The sequence below is a fragment of the Arvicola amphibius genome, chromosome 3 (assembly GCF_903992535.2).
Source record: "Arvicola amphibius chromosome 3, mArvAmp1.2, whole genome shotgun sequence".
Taxonomy (NCBI): Eukaryota; Metazoa; Chordata; class Mammalia; order Rodentia; family Cricetidae; genus Arvicola; species Arvicola amphibius.
Genome location: NC_052049.1, coordinates 89020064 through 89041239, shown reverse-complemented (window position 1 = coordinate 89041239; position 21176 = coordinate 89020064). Strand labels below are relative to the sequence as shown.

Sequence of the window (21176 nt, the reverse complement as noted above, 5' to 3'; positions counted from 1 at the left end):
TGTTTCATCAGGCAACTCACAAAACTGGGTGCAGCATGCAAGTTTCCTTCATTTTTAAAATGACATTTACCGGGGGAGGTGACGGCAGGTGCACCGTTGCCATGACACTGCTCTTCCACCATCAATCACGTGGGGCCAAGAGCTGAACTCAGCCCAAGCATCTTTTCCCACTAGGCCATCCTGTAGTATGCAAGTTTAGGGAACACTCTGTGAATCTCAAAGCCTTTTAAAGGCAGTATTTTGGAAGGAGAAAGGAACCAGTAGTGGGAGAGATGGGAGGACAAGACAGGGAAATGACAGTACATATGAGCAAATCACATGATGTGTATGTATGAAAATATCCCATCATTTGTTACCTTTTTTTTTTTCCAGAGTGGGGAAGTATGTGTGGAAGTCAGGGGACTACTGGAGGCTGTTGGTTCTTTTCTTCCACTATGTGGGTCTTAGAGATTGACTGCTAGTCAACAGGCTTCAAGGCAAACTCCTTTACCCATTGAGCGATCTTGCTGGCTTAAACCCCACCATTTTATATAATAATTGTACACATTTCATCTTCGTGTGCTGTGCAACTGACAAGAATGTGTATGTGTGTACGCACATGCTGAGACCAATGCAGGACAAGAGTGATGAGCTCTTTAATCACCCTGCACCACTGGTCCCTTGAGACAGGGTTTTCTCCCTGAACTGAAAGTTCGCCTACTCCATCGCCTACTCCATCTCCAGCGCTGGGGTAAACGGTGTGCACAGCCACACTCAGCATTTGCTGCATGTGCTGAGATTCAAGCTCAGGTGCTTGTGCTTGTGCTTGCAGAAAAGCAATCTTACCCATCCGATCACCTCCCAGCTTCCATTCTTTCTACAAAATGCCTCTTTGGTACCATTTGTATCTGTCCATGAAACTGGACTGTATAAAAAGTGGTGTTCTAAGGGTCCAGTGTCTCATGGCTAAAAACCACTTAACGGTCAGGAACATGTAAATCACAAGGGGAAGACATGTCTTTCTCCCTGGGCATTAAAACATCCCCATTCAGCGCACACCTTTAATTCCAGCACTTGGGAGGTAGAAGCAGGTAGATCTCTGAGTCTGAGACCAGCCTGGTCTACAGAGTGAGTTCCAGGGCAGCCAGGGCTACACAGAGAAACTCTGTCTCAAAAAGCAAAACCAAACAAACAAACAAGATAACAACAAACAACCCCCCAAACATCCCCTTCAATGCTTTTGTCTAAATGGAAGTACTCTGACTATTTTATGCCTTTAGGGAGAAAAAGAAGATTAGACATAAATTCTGTCAGCAGTAGACTAAGTATACAAAATTGAAACTACAATGCACACAAGTGTATGGGTAGACCCCTGTAATCCCAGCATTTAGAAAGAGAAGGCAGGAGCTAGAGAGATGGTCCAGCAGTTAAAAGCATGCACTGCTCTTGCAAAGGACCCAAGTTCTGTTCTCAGCACCCATATTGGGCAGTTCAGAACTGCCTGTAACACCAGCTCCATGGGATCTAACACCTCAGGCCTCTGTTGGCACCTGTACCCACCCATACACAGATGGCACACATATACATACATTTTTTTTTTTTGGTTTTTCAAGACAGGGTTTCTCTGCAGCTTTTTTAGAGCCTGTCCTGGACCTAGCTCTTGTAGACCAGGCTGGCCTCGAACTCACAGAGATCCGCCTGCCTCTGCCTCCCGAGTGCTGGGATTAAAAGCGTGCGCCACCACCGCCCGGCTACATATGCATACTTTTAAAAAATTAAAATTTATTATCTTATTGGTATTTTGCTTGTATGTATGTCTGTGTGAGGGTCTTGGATCCTGGAGTTATAGACAGTTGTAAGCTGCCATGTGGGTGCTGGGAATTGAACCCAGGTCCTGTGGAAGAGCAGTCAGTGATCTTAACCACTGAGCCATTTCTCTAGTCCCTGCTGTTTTGTTTTTTGAGACCGAGTTTCACTATGTACCTCTGGCTGTACTTTAACTTATTATGTAGACTAGGCTAGCCTTGAACTCACAGAAATCTACCTGCTTTTGCCTCCCAAGTACAGTGATTAAAGATGTGCACCACTTTGCCTGCCCCACTAAAGGAAAAAAAAACTTAAAAAAAATCTTTTAAAAGATGAAAGTAGAATCAGGAAGATTACAAGTTCAATGTCATCCAGAGCTCCATAGTGAGTCTGAGAACATCCTGGGGTACTGTCTCAAATAAGAGACTGTCTCAAAAAAAAACCCTCAAACTCTTTTCAAACAATGTATAAATGGCATTGCAACAGAACACATTTAAAGTTATCAAGAAAACATCTGAAATCACAGAAATAGTTGGAGAAATCTGGGATGCCCAAATTAAGAAACCCTTAAGATACTATCACATGCAAACTTGTACTGCCTCATGGAAATCAGTGTGGCAGTTCCCCAAGAGCTGGGAATAGAAGCACCTCAAGATCCAGCCATACCACTCTTGGACATATCTCAAAAGACTCTGTCTACATCCTACTACAGAGACACTTGCTCATCCATGTTCACTTTTGCCCTATTCATAATCGCCAGAAATTGGAAACAACCTGATGTTCCTCGACAGAAAACTGTGATAAAGAAAATATGGAACATTTACACAATGAAATATTACTCAGCTGCTAAAAATAAAACACAATAAAAAATAAACATGAAATCATGAAATTGGCAGGTGAATAGATCATCCTGAAAGATCATCCAGACCCAGAAAGATAAATAAGGTATGTGTTCTCTTATATATGGATAGTGCCTGTTAAATAAACCAAGCTCCAATCCGAAGACCCAGAGAGGTTAAGTATGAAGGAAGGAACTAGTGAGGGGGGAACAACACGTGGGTCTCTATGGGAAGGAAAATAGGATGGATAGTTATAGATGGAAGGGGGCAACTGGAACAGGAAGATCAAACAGGAAGAAAAAGGGAAGAACAGGGTAAAGGGGCAAATTTGGGGAGAGACTGGTGTTTTAAAAGAGATGGCCCCAAAGGGAGTGGCACTGTTAGGAAGTGCGTCCTTATTATTAGAGGAAGTGTCTCTGTGGAGGCAGGCTTTGAGGTCTCATATATGCTCCAGTCATGTCCAGTGAGACAGTTCACTTCCTGTTGCCTGTGGATCAAAGATATAGACTTCTCAGTTCCTTCTCCAACACTGTGTCTTATCTAGCTGCACACTGCCATGTCCAACCATGATGATAATGACCCGAACCTCTGAATTGTAAGCCACCCAATGAACTGTTTTCCTTTATAAGAGTTGCTGTGGTCATGGTGTCTCTTCACAGCTAAAGAAACCCAAACTAAACAGACAGTCAAAACTAATGGCAATTTGAGAGGTCATATAGAAAACGAATACAGTAGAAACTCCTTATCTTATCTTCACATCTCTCTCTCTATATATATATGTGTATATGTATACACACACACACACACACACACACACACACACACACACACATATATATATATATATATATATATATATATATATATATATATAAAATCTTCATATATATGAATGGAATCACCAAATAACTAGGGAGACAAAGTTGCAACTCAAAATCTCTTGTCACTAAATGAAACTTCAAGCTCTGAGAATGAGTAACATCTAATCAAGTTGTTGCCAAATAGCTTCATGGAAACCCCAAAACAACTCAGACTATTGCCAAAGCTATTGGTTGCTCTCGAGAAACAGGTGGTTTCAGCCTTATTGCTGAAAACATCTATATAACTCATTGAACATAGTGATGTTGAGCTGGTGCCTACTTAGAACCTTCATTCCCACTGACTAGTGTTCCTGGTACTGGAAGATAACTCTGCATCTGACCAAACGAGAAAGGTAACCACCAACCCAGCTACAAATACTTCAGTCTACAATGGTGACCTTTGGCAGTGTACACTGCTATAATAGCAGACAAAGCTTGTGGAACTAATCAACCAATATCTGACTGGATTGAAGGCCTACTCCATGAGATGGAACCCATCCCCAACACTGCTCAGGTGGCCAAGAACTTGGGATTAGATAGACCATGGACTTGGGTGAAGACCAAATTCTACTGTTCTGCAAAAGGAATGTAGCAATAAAATGACTCCTAGCAACATTCTGCCATACTTAAAGATCAGTGTCTTGCTCAGCCACCATCAGAGATCACACAGATGGAAACAAACACAGAGAGCCACAACTGATAATGTGCGGAGAGAGAGAGACCCTGGGATACTCAGTCCTAAATGGAATGTCTCCATCAAATACCTCCCCTCAGGGGACTGAAGAACACTAAGGAATCAAGGCCTTCTAAACACAGTAGGATCGACACACACATAGACCAGAGACTGTGACAGCATGCATAGGGCCTGCACAGGTCTAAACCAGATCCATCTGTCCCAGTGGTGAAAGGCCGCGTGGGTACAAGCCCCCATCTCTAACACAGAAGCTGTTCCCAATTGATAACCAAAGGAAAAACTAGTTTTCTCCAATGGAGTCTCACTGGGCAAACAAACCATTCTTTTTTTTTTTTTTTTTCGACACAGGGTTTCTCCGTAACTTTGGAGCCTTTCCTAGAACTAGCTCTTGTAGACCAGGCTGGCCTAGAACTCAGAGATCCGCCAGCCTCTGCCTCCCAAGTGCTGGGATTAAAGGCTTGCGCCACCACCGCCCAGCCCAAACAAACCATTCTTAAGGGCAGGCTCCATGCCCATCAATAGATGGCCAACACAAAACCCAATGGCATTATTGGAGGGTTGTTTTTGCCCCATCTTAAAGGTCTCTGCATATATATTGGTTTCCGATTTTGTGTTTTTATGGCTTTCTACGTGTGTGGATGTGCCACTCTGCATCTGTTTCTTGTGCCTTTTCTTTAGCTCCTTTTCTTCTGTATGTTTGTTTGCTTATATCTTACTGTTACTTTTTAGTGCCTTTGGGGGGGTTGTTTAGTTTGAGACGGTCCCAATATGTAACTTTGGCTGTCCTGAAACTCGTTATGTAGACCGGGTTGGTCTCAAACTCACAGAGATCCTGAGTGCTGGGATTAAAGGCACGTGCCATTACCTCTATCTGAGTGAGAGGGAAGGAGGGGAGGATCTGGGAGGAAAACCTTAATTAGAATATAATGTCTGCAAAATATCTATTTTCTTTTTTTAAAAGATTTATTAATTATGTATACAGTATTCTGTCCGCATGTATGCTGCAGGCCAGAAGAGGGCACCAGATCTCATTACAGATGGTTGTGAGCCACCATGTGGTTTCTGGGAACTGAATTCAGGACCTCTGGAAGAACAGCCAGTGTTCTTAACCTCTGAGCCATCTCTCCAGCCCCCCAAAATATCTATTTTTAATTAGAAAATAGGAAAAAAGATATGAACACAAGAATAAAAACCTCTAAGATGGAAACTCCTACAACACCCCCCCCCCACTGCACCTCCAAAATTTTAAATGATGTGGTTTACTCCTTGTACATTGGAGGCTGAAGGTAGACAAAATGAGTTCCAGGACAGTCTGGATGGACTACAGAGCAAGACCATATTATCAGAAAGGGTGTGTGTGGCCAGGCAGTGGTGGCACATGATGCCTTTAATCCCAGCACTGGGGAGGCAGAGGCAGGAGAATCTCTGTGAGCTTGAGGCCAGCTTGATCTACAAGAGCTACAGCGAAACCCTGTCTTGAAAAACAAAAAAACAAAAGAAAGAAAGAAAGAAAGAAAGAAAGAAAGAAAGAAAGAAAGAAGAAAAAAAGAAAAAGAAACGGTATGTGGGGAAATGTGGAGCTAGGAATATAGCTCAGTCATAGACTGATTGCCAATAACAAGAAAGAGAACCAAACAATAACAACAAAAAACCAACCAACTAGAAAACAAAACAAGACCCTACAATTATGAAGTAATTTAAGATGTCTAAGTCTTAAAATAAATTAAAAATATAAAGGGGACACCAAGATGGCTCAGCAAGAAAGCACATGTGCTGCTTAGCACAACAATCTCAGCTGGATCCCGGAATGCATATGGTAGAACTGCCTACTGCAGGTGTCTTCTGCTATAAACCAAGAAAGTGTCACCTTCTACAAAATAAAAATGTACGATGCTGGGTGGTGACGGTGCACGCCGTTAATCCCAGCACTTGGGAGGCAGAGGCAGGCGGATCTCTGTGAATTCTCAGTCAGCCTGGTCTATAAAGCGAGCTCCAGCACAGCCAGAGCTAAACGGTGAAACCTGTCTCGAAAAACAAACCAAAACAACAACAAAAATGCAGTAGAGTGGTAGCTATACCCCAGGCACTGCCCAAAGCACACCAGACAATACAGAAAACATCAACTATGAAGAGATGGTTGCTATGAGTATCTATGGGAAGCCGTAATGGTGCCTGATTAATTGAAGTTTCTTATGCATTGTACTGAGAAAGGGCGCAGAATGACACACCACCCAGACCTACAGAGGCAAAAACAGAATGAAGGAGGCAAGGATGTAAGCAAGCAAAAAAGTACTAGCCATAATATTCTTGAAATTTCTGCCAAGAAGAAAAAGTATGGCTGGAAAAAAAAATTTTAAATCAATCATTTTGAATAAATCTAATGAATAAGAATATAGATGATGTCTCTATTTCTCTTCAGCTTTTATCTAGACTGATTTGGGATATGGAGCATATAGGTTGGGTGTGTTCCCAGAAAAGAATACGGTTCAGGACTCTAGATTGATTTTCTTCTTAAAAAGACTTCATTATTCATGTGTCTGTATGTGTACTTGCACACGAGTATCCAGAGACCACAAGAGGGAGTCTGATCCCCTGGGGCTCGAGTTACAGGCAGTTGTGAACATGTCAGTGTGAGTTCTGGGAACAGAACTCTGGTCCTCTGGACTAGCAGCAGGTATTCTGAACCACATAGCCACTTCTTCAGCCTCCGATTGCTTTGAATAGGAAAACTGTGGGCCGGTGAGATGGTCAGTGAGTGAAGGTGCTTGCCAAGCCGTGCCCGACAGCCTGAGTTCTGTCCCTGGGACCCACGTGGTGGAAGACTTGAGCAGATTCCTGTAAACTGTCTTTTGATCTCCGTGTGCACTGTGACACGCATGCCTATTTCATTCCCACCACACACACACACTAGAAAACCACCACGAATTTAAAATGACTATAAAATACATGCTCCCAAGCACTTGAGCTATTTGTAATCTTGAGGACTTACCAGAACCTGGGAAGGATTGTATTATGATTTGTATCTGAAATGTACCCCAAAAGTTCACATACCGATGGCTTGGTCCCCAGGGCTGCGGTGTTCAGTGAGAAATGTGCGAGATCTGGTCACGAGGGCTCTGGCCTCACTGATGACTGAGCCATCTATAGATCCACGGCCTAATGTGTTTCGGGTAGAAGGCTTTGCTAGTCTGTTTGCTTATCTATTTATTTATATCACCATTTACCTAAAAGTTGTGAAAGAACAAGGACATTCTAAAGACCATGAGAGCTGTATTATGAAATGTAGTTGCTGGAAGTTATTATAGGCTAGCATGTTTAATATAAGCCAACTAGAGAATCTACACTAAAACAATGTTTATATTCCACAAGTCTTCATTATCACCAGCTTGCTACCCAGAAGTTGTAACAACCAAGATGAAACGGCGTTGCTCAGAGGGAAGAAAACATAGCACTCTAGGACAATCAGGACAGATATCACAAGTTCAAAATCAACAGCATCATCCAACAGGCCTTACTGCTGCCAGCAACACCACATTTCAGGGCACACAGACAGAATTTCCAGACAGTTGATTTCTCTTGGGTATGGATTATATTTTTTACTAAACACTGAGGATTAAGTTTATGTGACTTTCTAACATTCCTTACTTTCAAAAAGTTTTCTCAACTGCTGGATCTAATGAACTAAAAGTACTTAGCAGAACTACAACCTTCTGTATGTCTTTTATCAGTGTATTTCCCTTTACTGCAAAGTCTCACATATTTAATAAGTTCCTAGGAAATAGTGTCGGCTTTAATATTTCTTTCCTTAATTCATGGGGCATCTTGAGTATGGGTTCTTTTATGTTTCCAAAGTAAACTGTCATAATTGGGGCTGATCCACACTGGTTTCTTAATAGTGTAAGTTCCAGTCTGATAAAATCAAGACACGAGGGACTAAGGATATTTGACATTCTGCCTATCTGAAGTGATTCTATTCACCATGAGGTACTAGTGTTCGGTTAGTAGGTAAAATCTGCTGTAGCCTTCGCTACATTCTCAGCGAAAGGTTTCTCTCTAGTGTGGATTTTTACATGATGAATGAGATTCGAGGATGAAGTGAAGGTTTTCTCACATTCTATACACTCATAGGGCCTCTCACCAGTGTGAGTTCGGATATGTTCAGTTCGGCTTGAGGAAGTAGTGAAATCTTTGCCACAATACTTACACTTATAGGGTTTTGTTCCGGTGTGAATACGAATGTGTTTAGTAAGGTATGAAAAATACTGAAAGGATTTCCCACATACATCACATTCAAATGGTTTTTCCACTGTGTGAGTTTTTAAATGGTCATGCAGCAGATTGTACCTACGGTAGGCTTTCCCACATTCTTTACACTCATAGGGCTTGTCTCCAGTATGAATGCTTAGATGTTTGCGTAAGTACGAGGAGTTGAGGAAGGCTTTCCCACACTCCTTACATATGCACGGTCTCTCTCCACTGTGCGTTCTTAAGTGCCTACGCAGGTATGAGGAAGCATGGAAGACTTTCCCACATTCTCCACATATATGAGGCATCTCTCCACTGTGAGTTTTTCTTATATGGTTATGTAGGTATGAGGAATTGAGAAAGGCTTTTCCACATTCCTTGCATATATAGGGTCTCTCCCCACTGTGAGTTCTCACATGTCTACGGAGATTCGAGTAAGAATGGAAGGCTTTCCCACATTCCCCACATATATAGGGTCTCTCTCCACTGTGAGTTCTTCCTATGTGGTTCCGTAGGTACGAGGAAGTCAGGAAGGCTCTTCCACATTCCTTACATATGTAAGGTCTCTCTCCACTGTGAATCCGTACGTGTTGACTAAGGCGTGGAGATGAAGCAAAGGCCTTCCCACACTCTTTACATGCAAAGGGTTTTTCTGAAGCATGAGTTGATATATGTGTTATAAGGCCTGAGCGCTTAGCAAAGGCTTTTCCACAATCCTTGCATTTATATGGTTTCTCTCCCGTATGAGTTCTAAAATGTTCCACTAGCCTTGAGTAGGTAGTGAAGGCTTTCCCACATTCCTTACATTCATAGGGTTTTTCTCCAGTGTGACTTCGTAAGTGTCTATTAAGATTTGAAGAACGCCCAAAGGCTCGTCCACAAATCTTACAAGGATACGTTTTTATGGTGTGCATTTGAACAGAGGCGTCATGACTCGAGTGAGTAAAATGTCCAGTGTTGCAGATGCTGTGAGTTTTCACTTGTGTCTTGAAATACGAGTGCTCACTGAAGATCTCTCCACATTGTACATCGTAACAGAGTTCTCGTGCGCCATGGCTTCTGACCTGCCGATAAAAGGATGACTTATCGTTAGAGAGTTTTTCAGACTCACTGAAGGACTCCACTTAAGTGAAGGTAGAAAAATGGTGATTTTTGCCATTTTGACTATATGCAAGACTCTTATCCTAAAGTCTAGAACCATCAGTTTTAATTTGGAAAGATGCCTTAGTATTTTCGTAGTTTTGTTTTTGAGACAGGTTCTTACTATGTAGCCACAGCTGGCCCGAAGCACAATATGTAGAGAAGGCTGGCTTTAAACTCCCAGAGCTCCACTGGCCTTTGCCTTCTGTATGTTGGAATTAAAGGTAAGGTATGTGCCACCACATCTGACCCCTGGCCTTTTCTTCTTCTTCTTCTTCTTCTTCTTCTTCTTCTTCTTCTTCTTCTTCTTCTTCTTCTTCTTCTTCTTCTTCTTCTTCTTCTTCTTCTTCTTTTTTTTTTTTTTTTGAGAAGGTCTATTAAATAGACTGGGTTAGCCTCAAACTCAGAGATCCACCAGACTTTGCCTCCCAAGTACTCAGATTAAAGGTGTGCACCACCATGCTTGGCTTTGCCTGAGCATATTAACGAAATTATTTTAAGAACCTCAGAAATCAGTAATCTATGTTGAGGAATCAGTACTTAGGAGGACTCTATCACTCCAAATTTTGACCTAGACTCTAAGACATTTTTCTTAGTAGGTGATTATCACTTCTCTTATTTTTATCATTTGTGCTGATTTTCTACAAAATTCTCAATCTTTCCTGAGTGTGGTAAATAAGAAATCTCCTGATTAACATCACCAACACTGTTCTCTTCTGTTGCTGTGAATGAATGGTAAAGTATGTTCAACTTTTTAATAGCATCTTTAAAATTTCTGCCATGCTTTCTTTCAAACTGAAAGATGCAACAGTAGTTGCCATTTGATATAAGCTCAAAATAATTGTTAAGATATAGACAAATTGCCTTAAAGCTAGTATCTAGTTACACATGTGGAGCCATGTGCTTGTGGGACCCCCCGGCCTGCCTCTCTCTCTCTCTCTCTCTCTCTCTCTCTCTCTCTCTCTCTCTCTCATGCTGGGTGATGTATACAGATGTCACTGAGTTGGAATTTTAGGTATTCATCGTCTATAGAGTGAACACCAGGCCATCCAGGGCTGTGTGAGATCCTGTCTTAAAGAAATAAAATAAACAAATAGAATGTACTTACTTTGGAGGGGAGAACGCACACACATGGCAGTGTGCATGAAGAGGTTAGAGGATACCTGTGAGAGCCCCTTCTCTCCTCCTACCATGCGGGTACCGTGGATCAAGTCTCATGTTGTCAGACTAGAATTCAAGAGTCTTTACCCAATGAGACATCTTGGCCAGCGGGATCTCTTAAAGAATAGGTTTGTTTGTTTGTTTGTTTGTTTGTTTGTTTGTTTTTTAAAAGAATAGGTTTTGTGATCAGTTTGGGTCACCCAAAAATTCATTATATTCAAAATACTTCTTAGATATACTGCTGCTCTCTCCTGGGTGCAGGAATGAGGGAAATAACAAATATCTTTAGTCAGTCTTACTGTTTGTATTCCACTGGGAGTCTGTCCCCTCAAAAACTCCTGACGCAGTGTTGACTCTTTGGTGCCAAGTGGCATTTCCCATTCTGAAAATAAACAGAAAAACAAAATTAAGAGTTGGCAAAAAAAAAATAATAAATAAATGAACAGTTACAAAGTTAAACGACACAGGGCTTTTTTGAATGTTTCTACTGAACCTGGCTAAGAAAAAAGAAAAGTGTGATCATCTTGACCAGGTCAATAAATTGACTACACTAAGGATGTGAGTTTTAAATGTTTTATTTCAAACTGACTCTTTGAAAATTAAAACTCATGGCAAACAAGAGCTGCACTATCAGGGCTGCAAAGTAGCAAAGATCTGAGCAAAGAATATAAACAACAATAATAAACAACAAACACAATACGTCATTTCACAAAACTACAGGAACACCTGAGAAGGCAAAAAGTAAGAGTCTATGAAATAGAGGGTTCTGTACCCTTTCAGGTACATGGCCCACACTTAAAGCCATCAAGTGCATCTTTAAAACACTTCACATTTCATTCTTTTTTTTTTTGTTTGTTTTTGTTTTTGTTTTTCGAGACAGGGTTTCTCTGTAGCTTTGGAGCCTGTCCTGGAACTAGCTCTTGTAGACCAGGCTGGTCTCGAACTCACAGAGATCCACCTGCCTCTGCCTCCCGAGTGCTGGGATTAAAGGCGTGCGCCACCACCGCCCGGCTTTTCACATTTCATTCTTAACACATTCTTCACAAACATTCACCTTGGAGATCTTCTCTATGCAAATCCTCTTCTTCCAACCAGGAGATCAGACTGGGTTTGATGACCTCGCATCCTATATATGGCCAAGTGCATTTACGGAGGAAGTTCATGCAAAAGAGCATAAAAGTGAGCATAATTCAGGAGCTGTTTGGGTTTCTGTTTCTGTTTTTTGGACAGGGTATCACTATGTAGTCCTGGAACCTGATATGTAAACCAGGATGGCCTCAAACTCATAAAAAGCTGTCTGTCTTCCTCGTGAATACTTCGATTAAAGGTGTGTGCCACCATGACAGGCCATGAAGCTATGCTTCTAATGAAAGCAGGGCAATTATTTAAGAAAGGTTAAACAAGCAAATACTGCCTCTTCTATGCCCTGTTTACTGCTGAATTGACACCACAATTGATGGTTATATACACTCCGAGAAAACACTAATACTTCGGGTCAAATAGAAAGCAAAGTAAAACAAAGATAATTTTACTTCCAAACAGCAGGCTACAGAGTATCAGATTCATATAAGCAGGATGTACTCTTTTTTGACTCAGTATATAAAAGGAAGAGAATGACAACATTTCTATATTTTTCTTTCTCGTTCTCACTTTTATTTATTTATTTTTTTAAAATATTTATTTATTATGTATACAATATTCTGTCTGCATGTATTCCTGCAGGCCAGAAGAGGGCACCAGACCTAATTACATGGTTGTGAGCCACCATGTGGTTGCTGGGAATTGAACTCAGGACCTTTGGAAGAGCAGGCAATGATCTTAACCTCTGAGCCATCTCTCCAGCCCCCTCACTTTTATTTTTTTTGGGGGGGGCAGTGCTGGGAATTAAACACAAGGACTTGCACAGAACACCCAACTCAATAAACTTGACTTTTACATATTTATTTATTTGAGACAGGGTCTCACTGTGAGTTCTAACTGTCCTGGAACTCAGTATATAGACTAGGCTGACCTCATACTCACAAAGACACATCTGTCTCTGCCTCCCAAGTACTGGGATTAGAGCTAGCACCACTAACATCCAGGCAATGACTGTATTTCTAACAGGGTGATTGGCAGTGATGCCATTCATTTAGCACAGCATCTTGAGAACCAGCACAGAAGATGAAAAGGCATAGCAGACCCCACTTACTCATGGCTTTACTGTCTGTGGTTAGTTACACACTACCCCCGTCCTGGAAATAATAAATATAAATGCCCAGAGAAGACTCAGCATTGCACGTCATTTTGAGTAGCATTACAGAATCTCACACCACTCTTCTGTTCTGCCCTGAACACAAATCACCCTTTGCCATTGCCACACTGCACCCGCTGCCTGCTCCACAGCTATTCAGTATCTTTCTGAGTAGCTCGCCTGTTGCACCGCAGCAGCACCTGCCAGGTATGGTGGCACAGACCTTGGGAGGCAGAGGCAGCCTGAGGTAGAGTTCCGGGTCAGCCACAGCGAGAACCTACCTCAAAACAAACAAAAAGCTGAGTTAGAATTCCAGGTCAGCCACAGCGAGAACCTACCTCAAAACAAACAAAAAGCAGCATAGCCACGCTTATGCTCATGTGGCCCTCATTTTACTAATGGCCTCAAAACACGACAGTAGTCTCGACGGCACTTCAGATTAGGCCAAAGAGAAGTTGTAAAATGTGGGAGGGAAAACGCTGGGGTTGCTAATATTTATTCTTAGGTTAGGAGTTTTCTCTCTCTCTCTGTCTCTCTCTCTCTCTCTCTCTCTCTCTCTCTCTCTCTCTCTCTCTTTCTTTTTTTCTTTTTCAAGATAGGACTTCTCTGTGTAATGGCCCTAGCTGTCCTAGAAGTAACTCTAGACCAGGCTGGCCTCGAACTCACAGAGATCTTTCTTCCTCTGCTTCCGAGTGCTGGGATTAAAGCCGTGTGCCACCACCCTTGGCTCAGAAGTTTTATTTCTTATTTGAGTGTTTTGCTTTCTCGTATTTGTGTACTATGTGTACACAGAGCCCCGAGACATGAAGAGGCAGCCAGTCTGGAACTGCATTTAACAACAGGTAAGGTTGTGAGCTGCTATTTGGGAGCGGGGAACCAAGACTGGGTCCTTTGCAAGAGCAACAAGTGCTTTTAGCTGCTGAGCCATCTCTCCAGCCTAATGCTAATTAGTATCTAGTCTCAAGAAGTTTCCAGTCAGATGTTATGGTACGTATCTATGATCCCAGCACTTGGAAGTGGAGACAAGAAGATCAGGACAAGGTCAACCTTAACTACAATGAAATCTTGTTTCCAAAAATTAAATCTCCAATGTGTGAAATCAAGAAAAAGGAACTCAAAAGTATTAGCTCAACTGTACATACAATTCAGTTTCACCTACAGTTTTAGGCATCCACTGGGACTCTTGGATCTTGTCTCCCACAGACAGACTCAGGACAAAGTTTGTGTGTCTGTACTTTCCATTGCATTTTGATCCTTCAGCACACCTAGGATATGCCATCCTTCTCCTTCCTAAGAAGCCATAAGGAGCAGTGGCAGTCCTACCTGCTGAGGCCAGGTTCTGATAGTTCTCCAGCATAACCTCTCTGTAGAGGTCTCTGTGAGCTTGATCCAATAAAATCCATTCTTCTTGGGTGAAGTCCACAGCCACATCATCAAAAGTCACCGAGACCTAAATCACACACACACACACACACACACACAGATTAAGAGAGAGAGAGAAAGCGAGAGAGATATTGAGTAAACAATAACATGTGCACCAATGTTCTCTACATTGAAGCAATACCCAATATCCACACAGATCTGAGAGCGTCCATTGACTGCCCCAGGACTTAGTGGCCCCAATACCCCTGCCCACATCTACACTCAACTTGTTGATCTGCTCCAGACATTTACAATTAATGACCCTTCTGACAGGTGAACAGACCTCGCCACAATCAGACTAGAAGCCCTTCTCTCAATTTCTTAAAATATATTTCTCAGCACACTACATATATTACCTTAACAGTAATAGACAAATACTCCAAAAAAGGACACTAGATCTTCCTTATCATCTGTCGGAATAACTGAACTGGACATAATTAATGTGCAAAGATTAATTAGTAATTATTGAAATCTGGAATGAGTTTTAGGTGTTACCTCAACCACTCTCAGCTCTTGAGGGAACTTCTACTTGTTTTAGACTCTGGACGTAAGCCCGCCCTGAAGAAGGAGGGACTACAAGGTGGGGTGAGACACAGATCTACATACCTGGTAACAATTGGTCAGACAATCAGCTACCATCTTCTCTACCTTTATCTTTTCTTCAAGAACAGAGTCTGAGTCCTTGACAAAGAGTTCCTGGGAAAAGACAAAAGACACGAACAGTTCTCAAAAGAAAAACAAACAAATAAAATTTAAAAAAAAATGTTTATTATCCCTAGCAATTGGGGAAAAGAAAATCAGAAAAACTTTGATGGCAAAGTTCAACCAACAACAAATGAGTGTGGGGGAAAAGGAACCTTCCTTCATTGTTGGTGGGACTGCAAACTGGTATAGCCACTACGGGAATCAATGTGGAGAATCAATCAATCAATCTTTCTCTCTCTGGTTTTTCGAGATAAAGTTTCTCTGTGTGGCCCTGGCTATCCTGGAACTTGCTCTGTAGACTAAGCTATCCTCAAACTCAGAGATCCTCCTGGCCCTGCTTCCCAAGTGCTGGCATTAAAGGCATGGGTCACCACCACCTGACTCAAGTGTGGAGAACTCTCAAAAAGCTAAAGATAAAGCCAGACAGAGCTGGTGCATGCCTATAATTCCAGTAGTTGGGAGGCAGAGGCAGATGGATCTCCGGGAGTTTGAAGCCAGCCTGGTCTACTGATGTGGGATGTCCTTCAGTATATGTGTTGCTTTTATTGATTGATGAATAAAGCTGTTTTGGCCAAAGGCTTAGCAGAGTAAAGACAAACAGGAAATTTGAACAGAGACAGAGAGAGTAGGCGGAGCTGAGGAGACACCATGTAGCTGCTGAACAAGAAAGTCGCCAGAAACTTACTGGTAAGCCACAGCCTTGTGGTTATATACAGATGAATAGAAATGGGTTAGTTTAAGATATAAGAGCTAGGGCTGGAGAGATGGCTCAGTGGTTAAGAGCACTGGCTGCTCTTTCAGAGGTCCTGAGGTCAATTCCCAGCATCCACATGGTGGCTCACAACCATCTGTAATGAGATCTGGCGCCCTCTTCTGGCATGCGGGCATACATGGAGGCAGAATGTTGTATACATAATAAATAAATGAAATCTCTTTTTTAAAAAAGATATAAGAGGGCTGGAGAGATGGCTCAGAGGTTAAGAGCATTGCCTGCTCTTCCAAAGGTCCTGAGTTCAATTCCCAGCAACCACATGGTGGCTCACAACCATCTATAATGGGGTCTGGTGCCCTCTTCTGGCCTGCAGTCATACACACAGACAGAATGTTGTATACATAATAAATAGATAGATAGATAGATAGATAGATAAATAAATAAATGATATAAGAACTAACTAGGAATATGCCTGAGCCATTGGTTAAAGAGTGTTGTAATTAATATAGTTTTTGTGTGATTATTCAGATCTGAGCAGCCAGGAAATGAAAGTGCAGCCTCTGTCTATTTACATAATGGTGCCTAACATTTGGCAACCTACTTCCACATAAAGCCTAGAAAGCTTATAAAAAGTACTTCTAGACCCACAAAAATGGGAGTCAATTGGAGCTTGTGGTAGCCACAATTTTTCAGATAGGCTCTGTTTGTTGGCTGCAAGCAGAGGTGCAGCTTCTCTCAGAGACAGCTTGCTGGTTCATACTGGTGGCAGCAATGGCTCTGGCTCTTCTGGGAGGTCCTGCTACAGAGCATTTAAATGGGGTTTCTGAGCAGAGTGCTACAAGTTGCTTAATGGTAATACAGACCCTCTGTGTCCCTGGAGCATGGCTCGCAGAGGCAGTGAACATACCTCTACCATATTGGACAGGGTGAAGCCAACAGACAAAGCTGTAGCATTATTCCTAGACATACCTGCTTAGCATTAAAAGAAAAACAAAGTAAAACAAAACTCTCCTGGTTAGAAAATGATTACAGATACACAACAAGAGATTCAGACAAAAAAGATCTCTGAATGGGACACAGTGTTGGGTAAATGTACATGGGCTTAGGACAGAGAGAAGAAAGAGTACAGTCACAGATTAAAGGAGTAAAGATATTAAAATAAATATTAAAAAGTAACAGAGTAAAAAAAATAAGGCACATATACAGTTACAGGAGGAGACCTTATTCAAAAATAAAAGATGACACCATATTACTCACTTCTCCCTTACCCATGCAAGAGTGGGAGGTGGGCTAGGGAGACGGCTCAGCAGGCAGAGGTACTTGCTTGCCTGCTGACAGAGTTCAATCCCCAGGATTCAAAATAGTAGGGGGAACTGCAAGGCATCCTCTAACCTCCACATGTCTGCTGTGACGTCTTTTCACGCAGGCACAAATATGAAAGTACACTAAAAGAAGTTTGAAGTGTGGGAGACTTAGGGGTGATATTTTCTAAAGGTCCAGTGCTGTTGTCAAGCAAAGCATTCATTTGAAGATTTCATTTAGGTTATTGCTCCTTATGCCAACCAAAACAAGACATAACACTTAACAGATACTTGAATTTGGAGCACAAAATTTTCAAGATTCATATATGCTTTAACACATCTACAGTCAGCTATATGGCCTCCAGCTTCACGTGCGTGCCAGAACAAGTTACGACAGCTCTAGTAGAAGGGGGCTCAGCAGGCAAAGGAGCTTGCCGCAGAAGCCTGGAGACCCGAATTCAATCTCTAGAACCTACAAAAAGAAAGAATGGACCCCACAAAGTTGCCCTGTGCCACAGCCACACCCATCACCATACACATGTATACAAGAATAATAATTAAAAATCCTAAAGCATGTAATACAAGGTTTTCAAGTGCCTAATCTGAATCATTCAGCAGATCCAAAAGATGTCCAAGTGCCAGATGTCAGGCAACACCTTAGCCTTCTTGGTACTTCAGCACAATCCTAAGCCTTTTGTGTATCTGCTGCCGGAGGCTAGACTCAGAGCCTCCTGCCTGCCAAGTAAGTTCACTACCCATGAGCCACACACGCTCCAGGCACCAGGCCCTCCTTTCAGGATCAACGCGTCTGCTTTTGAGAAACAGCTGTGGCTCACGACCAGGACATCACGGGATAACTACAGACACACACAGTTACTAGTGGAGAACTGAGTAACTGCTGCCGGAACAGCCCAAGGAGTATGGTGCTCATAGTAGCTCTTACTGCAGCTTACAGACATCTCTTCTGGAGTTATGGAGCACACAGGAAAAAGAGAAAGGAGGAAACACAGGAATTTTAAACATCCCTTGAGACTTCAATTAGAAATAGCAAAATGTATGACTTTCCTAAAGAATGTAAGACTCTTCAAAAATTACTACAAAGCCAGGCATGGTGCTAGACACTAGAAATCCCAACAACTGGGAGGTAAAGGCTAGAGGATCAGAAGTTCAGGGTCAGCCTCAACTACATAGCAAGGTTGAGGCCAGCCTGGGTTACATGACACCCTATTTCAAAGAACAGAAGCCATGAATTTGGATCAGTGAGTAAAGACCAAGCCAGAAATCCCAAGTTTTACCTCCAGCACCAGAGATGGTGGAAAGAGAACCAACTCCTGAAAATCGTTCTCTGACCTCTGAACCAGGGTTAGTTCCTGAAATTAAGGATGCACAGGCCTAGCAACTTCAGGTAAAGAGGGCAGTACTCCTATATTCACCAGCAGAAAGCCATAGTCCCACTGTATCTATACATTTATGTTCAAAATATTCAGTGTGTAACTCACTGAATGAGCAGTTTTACGAGCAGTAAAGTCAAGAGGAGAAGAGGTAAAGAGAGAGAGGAAGAAAAGAGAGTAAAGAAACGCAAGGAAAAGGAAGAAAAAAAAAGAAAAGGAACGACTAAATAAATAAATATTCAGGGGGGGTGTGGTGGCGCACGCCTTTAATCCCAGCACTACGGAGGCAGAGGTAGGCCGATCTTCACGAGTTCGAGGCCAAACTGGTGTACACAGCGAGTTTCCGTTCAGCGGGGAGAAAAAGAAAGAAAAAAAAAGAAAAGAAAAACATTCACACTTACCACAAACAGAAATGTTACTGCTAGACACCTAAGAGCACTTTTTCTACCCCAATGTCATATGACAGAATTAAACAGACGATGCCAAAGACAAAGCCACACTCTGCGAGGTAAGATTCCTTCACAAACCCCAGCCCGCGGTGCTCACCGGAGTTCCACAATCAGGGGTGGTGCAGAGGAGGCGGCGGCTGCAGGGCGATGTAGAGCGGTGGAGTTCTGTCCTGGAAGACCGACTTATCTGGAAGGCTGAAAGGCGGCTTGGGAGTTTTCTGCAGAGGGGACCGAGCAGACTGCAAGTTCCTTCCCGGGAGAGCGTCCGCAGCGGCGGAGGGAGGCGAGGTGCACGCCAGACCCGCGGGTCCCGGGCTCCGAGCCTACGCCGACGGCCTCTCCGCGGGCTGCGGACACAGCCACGCCTTACACTGATCCTCCACGGCCGCCGTCGCGCCCCCCTCCTCGACTCCCAGGGAGTAAAGATGGACCAGAGGCGAAGAAAGACACTGCAAACTACAGGACAGAGCCATCGCTAGGAAAAAAAGGGGGGCGCTATGTCGGTGTCACTTCCGCTTCCGTCCTGGAGTGCAGACCGGGAGATTCGGGTCTTGGCCACCCTGGACAGAGGTGGGATTTAGGAAGTGAGAAATGGCTCTGGGTTTAGGAGTGTTGCTCTTGTAGAGGACCCAGGTGGTGGTGCACAGTTGTCCGTAGCTCCACCATGTTTGACTTAGCTCTTAAACCTGCCCCTCTGTCTCCGTCGTTCACGTAAGCGGCAAAGGCAGACAGATCTCTGTGAGTTCGTGCTAGCCTGCATAGTGAGTCAGAGAGAGACTGAGATTATTCTCGAGGCAAATATGAGCGACTTTGGCCCAGGAACACAGATTTGAAGTTACCCCAAATTCCACATGCAAATGTAACTGTTTGACGAAATTATTATAGTAACAGAACAAAGAAGATCGTAAAGCAGATAACAGACCTTAGCAAAGCTGACACCACGATGGAAGTACCGTTCAGGATGCAAAAGTCAGCATGTAGACAGCACCGCCTGCTAAAACTAAAGCAAAGGCCTAGTCCATCAAGTCCGTAGTTCTGGGAAAGTCTCTAAATGTACTCACTCTGCCTTTTGGCTTCTGTAGTTCTGCTTCTGGCTAACTGTTCTCGTTAACTAAAGTATGTCAGCCCAGGACATGGTTTTTCTGCTTAAAAGCTCATGCTGAGAAGGACTTGGGTTATAGTGGGATCTTGACCACCCAGTGTAGTCACCAGCTGGCTAATAAAGACTTTCTATTGGCTTAAACTCGTGTCTGTTTTAGTTTTTTTTTTTTTGGGGGGGGGGGGGGGGTTTTTTCAAGACAGGGCTTCCCAGTAGCTACGGAGTCAGTCCTGGAACTCTCTCTGTAGACCAGGCAGGCCTCAAACTCACAGAGATCCGCCTGCCTCTGTCTCCCGAGTACGAGGATTAAAGGTGTGTGCCACCACCACCTGGCTTTTCTGTTGGCTTAAACTGGAGTCCAAGCAGTCTTCTCTGGTGGATACCCCACAAAAAGCACAACCCCAGATACTTGTAGACAGCAGGTGCATGGATTTGTTTCTTTGTTTATTTTAATTAATTTTATTTTAGGTGCATGGGTGTCTTGCCTGCATGTGTATCTCTGCAGCATGTGCATGCAGAGCCTGTTGAATCCAGAAGAGGGCATCAGATCCGCTGGAACTGGAGTCACAGACAGTGGTAAGGTGCCATGTGAGTGCTGGGAATCGAACCAGGGTCCTATGGAAGAGCAGTCAATGTTTTTAACTACGGAGCCATCTCTCCAGTCCCCCCAGGATTTTGTTTCTTGATCTACTCAGTCAACCTGTGTCTTTTGATTGGAGAATTGAGGACATTAATATTTAAAGTTATTGTTAAAATGTGTATGATAATTATGGTAATTGTGTTGATTTTGGAGTTATTTGTGTTTTGGGTGGTACTTTGTGTGTGTAGAGGGGTTTGTTTGTTTGTTTGTTTGTTTGAGACAGTGTCTCTCTCTATAGATCTGGTAGTCCTGGAACTCACTCTGTAGACCAGACTTGCCTCAACTCACAGAGATCTGACTGCCTTTCCCTTTCCAGTGCTGGGTTAAAGATATGTGCTACCATGCCTGGTGGTACTTCATGTTTTAATAATTATGGATTCTTATTTCTTTCCACAGTATCTCTTCTATGCTCATTCCTCTCTTCAACCCAGACTTTTGCTTCTCGTATTTTTCTTAGGTTTAGTTTGTTGAATATAATTTTTAGGATGTTTATATCATGG

General features: G+C 42.8%; 1 protein-coding gene across 1 annotated transcript; it reads right to left on the bottom strand.

Annotated features, from left to right (window-relative positions):
* Positions 1-7365: 7365 nt before the first annotated feature.
* Positions 7366-19596, bottom strand: LOC119809910 (zinc finger protein OZF-like). Its single transcript, XM_038323128.2, has 6 exons — positions 19035-19596; positions 14986-15075; positions 14281-14407; positions 11779-11850; positions 11024-11106; positions 7366-9487 (listed from the first exon to the last, which is right to left on the bottom strand). The coding sequence occupies exons 2-6, from the start codon at positions 15016-15018 to the stop codon at positions 8177-8179; spliced, it is 1626 nt and encodes a 541-aa protein (XP_038179056.1). The 5' UTR covers positions 15019-15075; positions 19035-19596; the 3' UTR covers positions 7366-8176.
* Positions 19597-21176: the final 1580 nt, after the last annotated feature.

Bases quoted from the DNA above. Each gene is read 5' to 3' on its own strand.
- LOC119809910 (XM_038323128.2), bottom strand. From the start codon at position 15,018: ATGGTAGCTGATTGTCTGACCAATTGTTACCAG. The intron at 14,408-14,985 runs GTATGTAGATCT...TGTGTGATTTAG, and splicing joins GTCTGACCAATTGTTACCAG to GTCTCGGTGACTTTTGATGA. The intron at 9,488-11,023 runs GTAAGACTGACT...TTTTATCGGCAG, and splicing joins CTCCCAGTGGAATACAAACA to GTCAGAAGCCATGGCGCACG.